The sequence below is a fragment of the Peromyscus californicus genome, unplaced genomic scaffold (assembly GCF_007827085.1).
Source record: "Peromyscus californicus insignis strain IS unplaced genomic scaffold, ASM782708v3 Scaffold_7__1_contigs__length_154581171, whole genome shotgun sequence".
Classification (NCBI taxonomy): domain Eukaryota; kingdom Metazoa; phylum Chordata; class Mammalia; order Rodentia; family Cricetidae; genus Peromyscus; species Peromyscus californicus.
In genome coordinates, this window is record NW_026294595.1 from 87,165,287 (window position 1) to 87,177,667 (window position 12,381).

At 42.7% G+C, this 12,381-nt stretch overlaps 1 protein-coding gene across 4 annotated transcripts in view; it reads right to left on the minus strand.

Moving 5' to 3' along the window:
- Ryr3 (ryanodine receptor 3) overlaps positions 1-12,381 on the minus strand; it is a 521,392-nt gene that overhangs the window by 174,033 nt on the left and 334,978 nt on the right. For all 4 annotated transcript variants that reach the window (XM_052725780.1, XM_052725779.1, XM_052725782.1 and 1 more), the window contains exons 33-36: positions 10,429-10,515; positions 9,791-10,017; positions 7,196-7,988; positions 4,166-4,366 (exon numbers count right to left, since the gene is read on the minus strand). In XM_052725780.1, coding sequence (XP_052581740.1) covers positions 4,166-4,366; positions 7,196-7,988; positions 9,791-10,017; positions 10,429-10,515 — 1,308 coding nt within the window. The remainder of the gene's footprint in view (positions 1-4,165; positions 4,367-7,195; positions 7,989-9,790; positions 10,018-10,428; positions 10,516-12,381) is intronic.

Here is a 12,381-nt window from a genome sequence, read left to right on the forward strand (position 1 = left end):
GTGTGTGTGTGTGTGTGTGTGTGTATGAATGTGGGCACATATGAGCCATGGCATGCATGTGGAGGTCAGAAGACAACCTCAGGGGTTGGTCCTTGCCTTCCATCTTATCTGAGACAGGGTCTTGGTTGTTTTATTTTTCACTCATACATCAGGCTAGCTGGCCTGTGAACTTCCAGGAATTCTCCTGTCTCCATTTTCCTTCTCTCCCTATGAGCATTGGGATTACAGATGCTCACACTGTGCATCAGCTTTCATGAGAGTTTCAGGGGTTCAAAGTCACACTTTATGCTTGTGTGGCGAGTGCTTTTACACACCAGACCATCTCCTGACTCGTCTTTGTTTTTCTTATAAACAAAGTTGCTTTGAATATTTTATGTGTTTTTGTTCACATTTCAGATCATTTTCTTAGGATAAACTACTGGAAGCAAAATAAATGGAGCAACAGGTCTGTACATTTTAATGGCTTCTGATATGAATTGTAAATTGCTTCCCAGAAATCTCACAACAATTTGCATTATTCCAAATTTATGTAAGTGTGTGTTACTTTGGCATCTCTATTACAGTAATGAGAGCTTAACACATTTTCAAGTTGAATGGGTGAAGCATATCATATCCCTGTTGCTTTGATTTGCATTTAATTGGTGAGGTTGAAATTTATTTTCCAAGTATTAAGACTAATTTTATTTCATATTTTGTAAAGTTTTTCTTCTCATGCTCTCTCTCCATTTTTCTACCAGGTAATTACCCATTTGAAAATTAGCTGGTGGAGTGCTTTGCACATTTTTCAACTTAAACATTTTCCAATACATACTCTACAGATTTCTGGAGTTTTAGTTGTTTGTAATATATACTCAACAGATTTCTGGAGTTTTAGTTGTTTATAATATATACTCAACAGACTTCTTTTAGTTAGCTTTTCATGTTATGTATAGGGGGCTTCATTTAGGTTTTAGTTTTGAGGTGTAGATTTATGTTCTGCACTACCTCTGCTTTTCTTTTTGTTTTTATTATTCTGTTCTTGATGGTTTTCTATTTACTATGTAGTTTTCTTGCAGTTTAGTGAGACAACTAATTTACAGATTAATATCTTAAACAAACAACACATAAAAACTTACAAAGAGAAATGATAGTGGTGAAGCCCATTTATTAAAGCCAAAAAATTCTGTGTTACAGTAATAAATGTACTTCATCATTAGCAGTCATGAAGCGACCTAGTGGCTACTCTTGGAGACCCTGCAATCCTGAAGCAGTGTTGAATGTAAAGGTATTTCTAAATGTAACCACTGCAAAGTGTCACGGAAAATGTTCGATCTCCACTAGTGATAAAGTGGGGCAGTAGTTCTGCTGTATACGTTAATCATGAAAAGTGGTGTTAGCAGAGGTCAGTGAAGGCTCTGTTTTCTGGCTAGGCTCCTGGATTTTGGGATACTTCCTGCAGGCCCACAGCTACATACAGGTCAGTGATCAGGTGGAGAAATTGCAAAAGCAGCTAGAGGTCATTTTTTCCTCTTTGTGATTCAGCCATTCTATCCCAACCACCAGGCATAGAGCTTCCCTTTAACTGTTGAGGACTTCATGGTTAGAAGAATTTCTAATATCTTACTAAATTTTAACATGATTCAGAAGTCTCTCACTCAGAACTTCTCTTTCAAATCTTTTTGTAAGTAGGTAGAGGTATTATTTGTAATTAAATACTATCCACGAAATAGTTTGGAAAAGGGAAATCACACTAATTACATCAACAAGGTAGGATACACTGTTTACTAAACTAATATAAGGTTGTGAGATATGGTTTCAGAGTACAAAATGAAGTTCTTTATTGAAAGACTCCTCCTGTCAACAAAACTTAGGAAGGGCCTCACCTTCTAAAAGAGCACACAACCAAAAGGTGGGTGGAAGGGCAGACCAAATAGGGTTTCTACGAGTCATGTCCTCCCCTCTCCCAAAGGCCTTTGGGAGGTGACCATAAGCAGCCACTTTGTCCAAACCATGAAACAAGTCTTCGATTTACCTTACTTTTATATTGTTCATATTCCCCATGGTTTCTTCCATTACTTTGAATACTCTGAGGATTATAACTTCTATTTTTTTCCTCACAGGTTGTGAAAAATCATCACCCTTTAAGACTTCAATTTCCATGCATTCGATTTCCCAAGTGATTCTGCATCTCTAACCTCTGCAATTGATCTGAATTGTCTTTCAATGATGTTAAACATTTCCTTTCATTGAGAACTCTGTGGGTAAGGTCTCCTCTGGAAGGGGTGGAGATGGAGCAGATGAATTCTTTAGCTTTTAGTGCTTTTTTTTAAAAAAAGCCATCAGCATCAAAAATGTCTGAAAACTTGCTAAAAATGAAAAACTCTGAGCTTTACCCCAGGCCAACTGAGTCAGAGATTTCAGAGAAAGAGCTAAGTGATCTGACTTACTAGGTTCTTCTGCTGACCTTGTTTAAGATGGATTAGAGCCAGTGGCCTGTCAGGCAGTGATACATTGGTCTATGCCTTAAGGGAGAAGTCAACTTACAGATTTCTGAATGGTTTCTCTACTTAAATGCCCGGAGGAGGCGGCAATGGAAGTTCTAGGGAGGGTAGAAGAAAAACTTTGAAGTTAGAATGGAGAAAAGGAGATGCTTAGACCATAGACACTGTGGATGGTGATGGTTGGGTTAGAGAGGTCAGAAAATGTGAGACCTCCACTCACCAGGCCACTGGCAGAAGGCCATAGAAGAAGGTGTGAGGCTGCAGATTTCTCTAATACTAAAACTACTGGCAGTTTAGGGAACAGTTACAGAATTCTTACCCAATGGCAGATACCTTGCTAAGCAGTCTGAAATAAATTACCTCATGGCATCCTAAGAAGGAACCTTGGCTAGAGATATAAACATTACCCATACTTGGCAGAAAAACTGAGACAAAGGGGTCAAGAACCCAATACCACATGCGCATGACAGGGGAAAAGATCTGGAGTGCCATTCTATGAAGTCAATACTGGTGCTATAATCTCTATATTACTGTCTTCCAATTATCCATAAAAGTTTGGAAGAACATCATTTGCTCAGTGTCATGGGGGACACTCATCCCCACCACCAGTCTCAAAGCAGCCTATAGTATTTGTAATATCCTTGAGTAATTCTTGGGTGGCAGTTGGAGAAACGGCATACTCATACATTTGGTACAGTACCATATCTATTTCAGCCAGTCCCAAGGACTTTCATTCTGCAACTAGGGAGATAACTAGCTTTGTCTTCTCTTTAGGCATTATCATTCATGAGTCTTTCAAAAGCTAAGATATGTGGTTCATTGGCAAGACAATATAAATAACTATGTTCCATAAAATAGATTGGGAAAGTAATTGAATGAAGTTGTAGTTGTGCCATTAATATAAAATAGTGGTAATTATATTGATAACAATGAATAGACTGCTTATTAAAATTTATAAGATTCAAAGATGTAGTTTAAAAGCAGAACTGGTTTCCTCACTGAAGGATCTACCTTACTTCTGAACACTAAGGGAACAGTGGCCAACCAGCCTGGATAGCACTATTATACCACGAGATGCCATTCCCTCATTTAGATTCATCTCAAAGTCACCTTCTCTCTCAGCAGTGACAACCACAAGTGGGGTCTACAGAACACATCACAAAATATGATTCACAATGAATTCTGTTCTCCAGGCTCCATGGGGCTAGGAAAGCTTAATGCAAATATAAGTTAAAGGGGTTTGGACATATCAGATGGATGAGAAAGGCTGCACCTCAACTCCCACAAACCAGGGCACACCAACTACTTTCTTCTAGTCTCTGATAGAAAGGTAGGGATTTCCAGGAGGCCTAGCAACATCCTCCTGAGTAGTGAATGGTGGCTGAGATTTCTGTTGAGCCTCAACACTCCTCTGGTTTTCCACTAATTAGTAGAGGTATACATAGGGGAGGGGAGGGTGGAAGAAGAAAGCTCTGTGTTATGTTCAGTTTAGAAAGGTTTTTTCCCCCAGCCAAGATAATTGGCAAGTACTCCCCAGTCATTATTTACTTAGGACTCAAGCCTATCTCTTGGTGTTGTGGTGATTCTTCTTGGCTTCCATAGATCTTCAGTCTGTTGAAGATAACACAGAGGTTTCATGTATCCTTTTCCATAGGAATTGGAATGTAGCTCAGGATGGGACTCACCTGCTCCTGCGGTGGTGAACGGAACTCTCTTGTCTTTCGGGCGGTTAGGGCTGCAGACATGTTCAGAGCCTGCATGAGCTCATTGTAGCGGAACTTCTGATTTGCCTGAAGCTTGGACACGTAAATGTCACCAAAGGCCACAATAGCTTCTACTCGATGCTGCAGTTCACAATCACAGAGGTAGCTGAGGAGTTCACACATCTGTAACAAAAAGTATGTGTGTGTGTACATCCGTATAGAATGCACTTAATGCACACAGATGAAGTTGCCAGTACCCTGCTTTATAGATAACATTGAGACTCAGGTTAAGTGCAGTGATCCATCTAGTGTTATAGAGTAACCATGAAGCTACTGAATCCAAGTCTGCCTCAATCTAGAGGTGAATTATTCAGCTGCTGAGGCCAGGGAATGAGAGAGAAATGAACTTCCTGCAAACAGCATCTTCTAGAAAGTACTTCCCTCAGGAATCATGTATGAAAACCAGCATTAAAATGCTCATGTGAGCATTGCCTTCCTTTCTCCAACCTTCCAGCAGCAGAAGATGGGAAAGTTGAAAAGCTTGTTCCCCAGCTCATCTTCCCTGGTGGTGGCTGCTCACTGCACAGCTCAACTGTGGTTAGTTCTTTTGTTATTATAATATCTTATCATTCTGTAAATTTAAGTTGTTTTAAAAAGAAATGCTAGGTGTGAGGAAACTGTAAAAAGCTGGGGAAAATCATTAAAGTCTGAAAGTGTTTTTGTTTTCTAGTGATGTCCTGATTCAGTGACAAGGATGTGCTCTGATGCATCCACAGTTAGGGGATCTCATCATGGTGAAAACATCACATACTAAGTGTTGTGAGTGACTATCTTCTGAACCAAGGCATCCCCATCTTGGGGAGCTCAGTTGTGTCCCCTTACAAAAGAATTTTTCAAGCTGGGCTTGCTGACTACTTATGTTCCTTCATAGAGGGACAGAAAGGGTCATTTCCTATGATGTCATCTACATGGCCTTAATCGCACATGGCCTCAGGGAGGGACCAGAGTGCATAGGCCAGAAAAGATGAAGGAGCTCCATCTGCACAGCTACAGGGAGGACCTCATTCCTCCTGGGTAAAGACTTTCCAGGTGTGGCCTGTGGGGGGAGGAGCACCCAGACCCCTCTAAGTAACCCCTCACCTACGTTCTGTAAGGAAGCCCAATAAACACACCAGTTCTGCAGTGTGAACTTCAGAGGAATCATGCCTTAGTTTGCTATCGGGACCTTAGGAGAAGGGATAGAGATGTGGCTTACATCTCCCCCTGAGAAGAAATTTTTATCAACTGATGGTTAGTCTCTCTTAGATGGTGTCACCTCATGGGATCACTCTCATCTATGTGGTCCATTGTCAACTGAAGTGTCATTATGCAGTGCACAACTGGATCTCTCATGTTTACCCTAAAAATCCCCGAAATGGCAATCATAGATGCTATATGTCGGAGGTCAAATGTAAAAAGGAAGAACTTCAAGTACTGGTCAGGGGAGTTACACCAAAGAAAAGATCTTGGCTCTGTATCACAGCAGCACCCTTAAAAGATTGAATAAAATACTAAGGTGTAGGGGTGTGTGTGTGTGTGTGTGTGTGTGTGTGTGTGTGTGTGTGTCCATGTGATTATACATAAGCTACATTTCTCCTCTATGCTCAATATCCTGATTAACTATGTACAAATCCCATTATATTAGAAGAGAGAACTTTTATCATAGATTACTTCACTACAGCACATTCTATGATAGAACATACTTCACATATTTCATGAAAATATATTTGGCATTATCTTTTTGTATCACTTCTGTTTTACAGATAATAACTCTAAGGTCTTGACTGGCTACTGACTTGGTGAGTTTAAAAATCCAGTAAGCAGCAGAGGGGGAGTAAAATCCTAGGAATGGCTGACCCAGGCTCATTGTTCATCTTTCCTCTTTGTCTCAGTGCTCAGAAGACAAAGGTTATCATCCTTAGCATATGGATCATGCTAGCTTACATGAGGAAGCATTGCTTCAGATGGAGCTGAAGGCTCTTAGGTGGTACCAGAGCATGCTCCTTAGTTTGGGTAACAGATATGTGAATACTGGGTCAGCAGGGCTCCATCATATTAGTGCAAGAACGTAGCTCAGTGAGAGTGGGTGATGAGTGTGACAGTCCTGTGAGTCAGTTCCTTGGGGGTTACTTTGGTTACAACCAGAATCTTATCCCTTTTGCTAAACAGGGATAAGATAATCATTTACATCTCAAAGGCTCAGAGACATGGGAGAACCCAACACTGGCGAAGAGTGTTATAGAATATTATTTTAAGGTGAGTTAACTTTGTTTATGTTGCATTTGTTTAACCCTGTGAACCTGTGTTACTTTGCCTGTCTAAAACACCTGACTGGTCTAATAAAGAACTGAACAGCCAATAGCAAGGCAGGAGAGAGGGATAGGCAGAGCTGGCAGGTAGAGAGAATATGTAGGAGAAATCTGGGAGAAGAAGGAGAGGAAAAGAGATGGAGGGGAAAAGGAAGAAGTAGCCAGAGAAGGAGGAGGACTCCAGGGGCCAGCCACCCAACTACACAGTAAGCCACAGAGTAGGAGTAAGATTTACAGAAGTAAGAGAACAGGAAAAGCCCAGAGGCAAAAGGTAGATGGGATAATTTAAGTTAAGAAAAGCTGGCTAGAAACTAAGCCAAACTAAGGCTGTAAATTCATAAGCCATAAAAAGCCTCTATTTGCGATTTACTTGGGAGCTGGGTTGTGGGCCTCCCAAAAAGAGTAAAAGCAACCAACAACAGAAGAGACTTCTATACGATGTCTAAACATTTCAATGTATCTTACTGATAAAGGTTGGCATTTTCATGTTGACTTGGGAAAGCTAAGAGTGTATATCCCATGGAAATAGGCATCACCCCAGGGACTCTCTGCATACCTCTACTCCAGCAACAGACTCAGGCATGTGCCCACAGTCCCCCATACCCAGGCTTTCTTCTCTCCCTCAAGGGCACTCTACCAGAGCATGTGTGTTGTTCCCAGTTACCTGCAGCTTGACAGACTCAGGTAATCGGGTCTGCAGCAAGCCTTTGACTGGAGCCTCCTTGCTGGCCTTTTCTCCAGCCTCCACTGCCTTTTCCTCTACCTGGGTCATTTCTTTTTCTGCTCCCTCTTCCGTCTCCCCACTGTGCTCCCCGAACACAGAGGGATCAATCAAGAGGAGAATCTGACGAACATCATCATCATCAAAAACGCCCATGACTAGGAGGGTTCCGATGAGTTTCAGCACAGGCACAAACTGGAACTCCACAGAACCCCCCACAGGGTCTCGGATATGGGCCCCACTGCAATGTACAGCCTCTGTCAGCATGCTTAGAGCCTTTGTCTTGAGAATCTCCAAGGGAATCTCAGGGCTCTGCTTCTGATGCTCCTCATTAGTCACCACGAAGCAAGGAGTAGAGAACCGGAAGCCTGGCTTAAGGCATGTCCTCAGGCCCACCCCAGGTAGTCCATGCCTCTTGGACTCATCCGGGTATAGGCGGATATTCCTGGTGGCGCTGGTGATGGGGATGATGTACTCATTCTTCATCATCAGCTTCCTCTCCTTAGCATTGGCCAGGTGGATGCTAATGAGCAGGTCATAGAAACCAGATCGAAGGAGGCCGGGCAAATACTTGTTGTCAATGGCATAGAAGAGCTGTGAGAGGTCCACATGGCTGCACAGGGCATAGGCAACTCGGCTATTTCCCAGGGCGCACACAGCACTGTAAAGTCTCAGGGTGTGGTAATGGAACTGCATCAGGTCCTCCTGCTCACAGAGCTCAAGGATGTCCACACACCTGAGGGAGACAAAGCAATCGACCATTCCACAGTGAGAAGCAAGGGTCAGAATTCAGTGTAGTTGTGCTGTAAAACCCCAAGGATCTCAACCAGTTCAGCGAAGGCAGAAGGGACAGAAATCTCTGCCATGCTTTCCCTAACAGGGTATTCCTTCTCTCTGAGCTATGATCCACACCCCAGTTACTAACAATCCACCCTGTCTCAATACAATATTCTAAAAAATCCTGGGAAATACAAGACATTGGCTTATTAAATATCAAAAAATCAAAAAGGAGGTGGAAACCCTAAGGTCCCAAGGAGAAAGACACTTGGGAATGTGACAACGACCTGACGTTCTTATCTGAAATTGATCTGCTCCCTGACACGAGCCTCTCAGAAGACAAAGCTCACACCCACAGCCATGCCCACTGCCACGCCCACCACCACACCCACTGTTGCTTCTACTGCCAATCTACACTATCTGCGTGGTCCAGCTCTGTGGCACCTATAAGACTTTCTACCCTTCCATCTGCATTTTTGTTCCAAGAGGAAACACTTTTCCAACTGGTACTCCTTGGCCTAATCCAGTGAGTGCTTCTTTCCTGACATCTGCAGCCTGCTAGCCTGTGTGGTGTTCTCTTGCTCACGGAGGCCCAGAGATGGAGTTCCAGGATTGATGCAATACTTTTCTTTCACTTTCCCATACTCTCCTGTCCTGTAAGTGGTACATGATTCAAGGGGATCCCCAAAGGGGAGTCCCATGGGTATCAAACACCTTCACTTTCTGCACATGCTTTTGCTTTTATATTTTTAACATTTATTTTTATATAGACAAGTGTTTTACCTACATATATTGATGTGTGCCATGTGTATTTGTGGTGTCCACAGAGGTCAGAAAAGGACATTGGGCTCCTTGGAATTGGAATTATGTATGGTTGCGAGCCACCACGTGGGTGCTGGAAATTGAACCTGGGTCCTCTGCAAGAACAAGTGCCCTTACCAGTGATCCATTTCTCCAGCCCCATGCACATACTTTTTCAGTCAAGGAACATAGGGCTAATAACATCCACAGCAATAAAACTTACTCGGTTCTCAAGATGGCCAGAAACCATGCTGGATTACACCCATACAACCTCATTCTTACCCTCTCGACAGTGTGGGTGGGATTCTCTTTTGAAGTATGGCTGAAATGGCTGCTGCTTGGAGTATGTGAGCAACTTGCCAAACCACATATGCGGAAAATGAAAGTGCTGGGATCGAACCCAGTCACAATCCTCTTAACAAAGGGAAGCAAGGACCCCAACTCCTACTTCTCCAAGTCAAGCTAGACATGGGCCATTCCGCCCTTTATTTGCTTATTTATTTTTTTTTATTTTTCGAGACAGGGTTTCTCCGTGTAGCTTTGTGGCTTTCCTGGATCTCGCTCTGTAGACCAACCAGGCTGGCCTCGAACTCACCAAGATCCGCCTGCCTCTGCCTCCCGAGTGCTGGGATTAAAGGCGTGCACCATCACTGCCTGGCTCTGCCCTTTATTTTTGTAAAAATAAATATATGTATATTTCAGTATCACTTGTATTTGAATTAAAAGCATGTAAACATTTCCTGGTCTTCAGAAGGTATCATGGCTGGGGCATTATGGTATATTCTCTGCTGTTTTTGACTGAATGATGGTATTGGGGAAGGAAAAGGATAGAACTGATGTATTGTGGGGAATGAACAGCTATCTTGGGATAGCTTAGGGTCTACTGAAGACACTCCTAGTTTCCTTTGGAGCTTCCTGGCTTCCCAGGACCGTCCCTTCCTTGGTGGTTCCCTCCAGTACCTGCTCTCCTCCGGGATGTGGAGTGCCATCATTTGCAGAGGTTCTAGGCACTGCACCACCCAGCCATGGCGCTCGCTCACCCGCTCTGTCTCCACTTTGAGAAAGCTGCTGGGCATGCGACTCCACAGCACAGGCTGGATTGTTTGGACATCCAGCCTAGGTGGACACTGTGGGATGGGGTTCTTCTCTTCACTCTTAAATATGGCTGCTGACAAGGGCATTGTATTCTGGGGAAGGTAGAAAGACATCAAGAAGAGAAGAGACATGTCATAGGGAGAGTTTTAGTTGCTGGATCATGCACCTGGCTCATGGTCATCAATATAACTAGTATAAGTTAAAGAAGGACTATCTATCCTGAGGATCTCCAAAGGCTTTCGTCATTAATTAGGATGGTACACAATGGGTTATGTGAGAAGTAATCAATCCTTTCAGCAGCCCAAAATGGGTGAGAGAAAAGGAAAATGAGAAGATATAGTCTGTCATTGGGACTTCTCAGCAAATTATAGAGGCCTGAGAGAGGCAGGGAGGTGAAAGAGAAGCAAGAGATCTTCCCTGCCTTCTGATGCTTGGGATTTCCCCACGATGGTCATTTTGGTCTTCCCTTGGCATGGGTATTAATCAAAGGGACAGATAAATACCTTCAGTTTTCCAAGTTCAAACTGAAACAAAGAAGTGCTTGTAGGCTGGAGGAAGACTGCTGGGAATACTTTGGTGTTAGGCTCCACCTGGAAACAAAAACAAATCAAGAGGCTTGCCCAGGGCTATGGGAATCACAGTTTGCTAAGCCACTGGCCAGAGTAGTCAGTCATCCCCTTTAAGTTCAGCCAAGAGAAGACAATGGACTGGTCATTCCCTACTGCTCCGACACTCCTGGAGACCTGGCCTGTTTTACTTCAGACTGTCACTGCTTGAGGCCTTAAATCCTTTCTGCTTTGGGATAAAATACCTTACATCCTTTCTTTCCCTTTCTTCCTTAGATACTTGCAGCCAGCAGCTTTCCTTGGAGTTCAGGAGCAGAGTCATAAGGCCAGAAGCTTCTATTACTCACTAGTGAGACAGCACTGATGGTCACTGAACAGTAGTATGTCTGAGTGGTGACTCAGGAATCATTGCTGAAGGCAAATGGCAGGTTCACAAGATCCAGGATACCCTGCAGTCAAGATTCTTAACCTTAGTCTTATCGAGATTTTGGCACTGGTAACTTGGTGGGAGAACTAACCTCAATACTGTTGTGAGTGACATGTTTGTCTTGTACCTATTATGTACCTGTGAGTACATCATAACCCTAATGATTAACAAGGTTTTCTGACATTGCCAAGTGTCCTGGGCTTGGGGCAGACACATATCACAATTGAGAATTGATGTTGTAAGGGCAAAGACCTTGAGGATCTTAGTTGGAATATGGACCTTGCTTTTTCCCTGGGATGCTCTGGATGCTTCTGTAGCCTTTTTTACTCCTTGCACTTGCTATATTTATGTTAAAGGGTTTGAGATTCTCTGGTTGGCTTCCAACATACCTTGCATGATTGCATGAGGCATCTGCATATGACATTGGGGGCTTCACTTACTGTTTGTTTATTTTGATGTATACAAACTTAGATGATATTCTTCCACTACCATTAAGTAAATGGGAAATTGTCCAACTCTCCCTGCCTACAAATTCAAGGATGAGTAGCTATATTGGCTATCCCCTGAGAGTACATTACCCTTATAGCCTTCATTTTATATCTAGAAAATAGAAAGGTACCAAACATGTGGAGGCTGTCGCTCTTTTTGAAAAAGAGCCTCATCTAAACACACTGGCTTTGGAAGTAAGCTGCATTATAGGCGGTGGTTTCTGGCCCTTCAAGGATGGCTTATTGCAAATTTCATAAAGTGCTCAACTCAAGTCCAGGGCTCCCCTCATGCCTGACTTAGGGAATGTTTTGAAAGTCTTGAGAGTAAATGTTTTCTTGTCCTGAGCACTCTCTCACCATGATGAACAACGCAGAATTTTGTTTAAGACTAAAATAAGAAGAAAATACAAATGTAGGCTCCTCAGCATATACAAGAGGAAAGAAAATGGTACCACTGATGTGGTAAAAATAATTCTAGAAGGCTCTGGAGGGATTTATTTCTGTGATTATGCTAATGGAAAATTGGATTATGCATGTGCAAGAGAAGCTGCTAACCAGTTAAACTTAAACTGGAGGAAGATGCAGGCTTTATGTAATTATACGAGGGTCCTTTAAAAGCAGAGGTTTTATTGTTTGTTTTATTTTGTTTTCCTTTGTGGAAGCAGAAAAGAAAGTTAGAGAGATATGAATCATAAGAAGATGATGTTTTGAAGATGGAGGGACCATGTGAAAGGACTGTAGGCATGAGTGACCCCAGTTACCAGTCAGCAAGGATATAGAACCTCAGAACAATAAACCTACAACATGAAAAATTGAGTACTATTAATAATTCAGAAAAAGTCAGAAAGGGGTTCTTTCCAGACCCTCCAGAGAAGAGTCTGGCTCAGTCCAGCAGGAGCCTTGGTTTTTGCCTTGTGAGGGCTCAGGTGCCCGGTAAGCCCACAGATGCAGGTCGTTTTAAGCTGCTAATTTTAT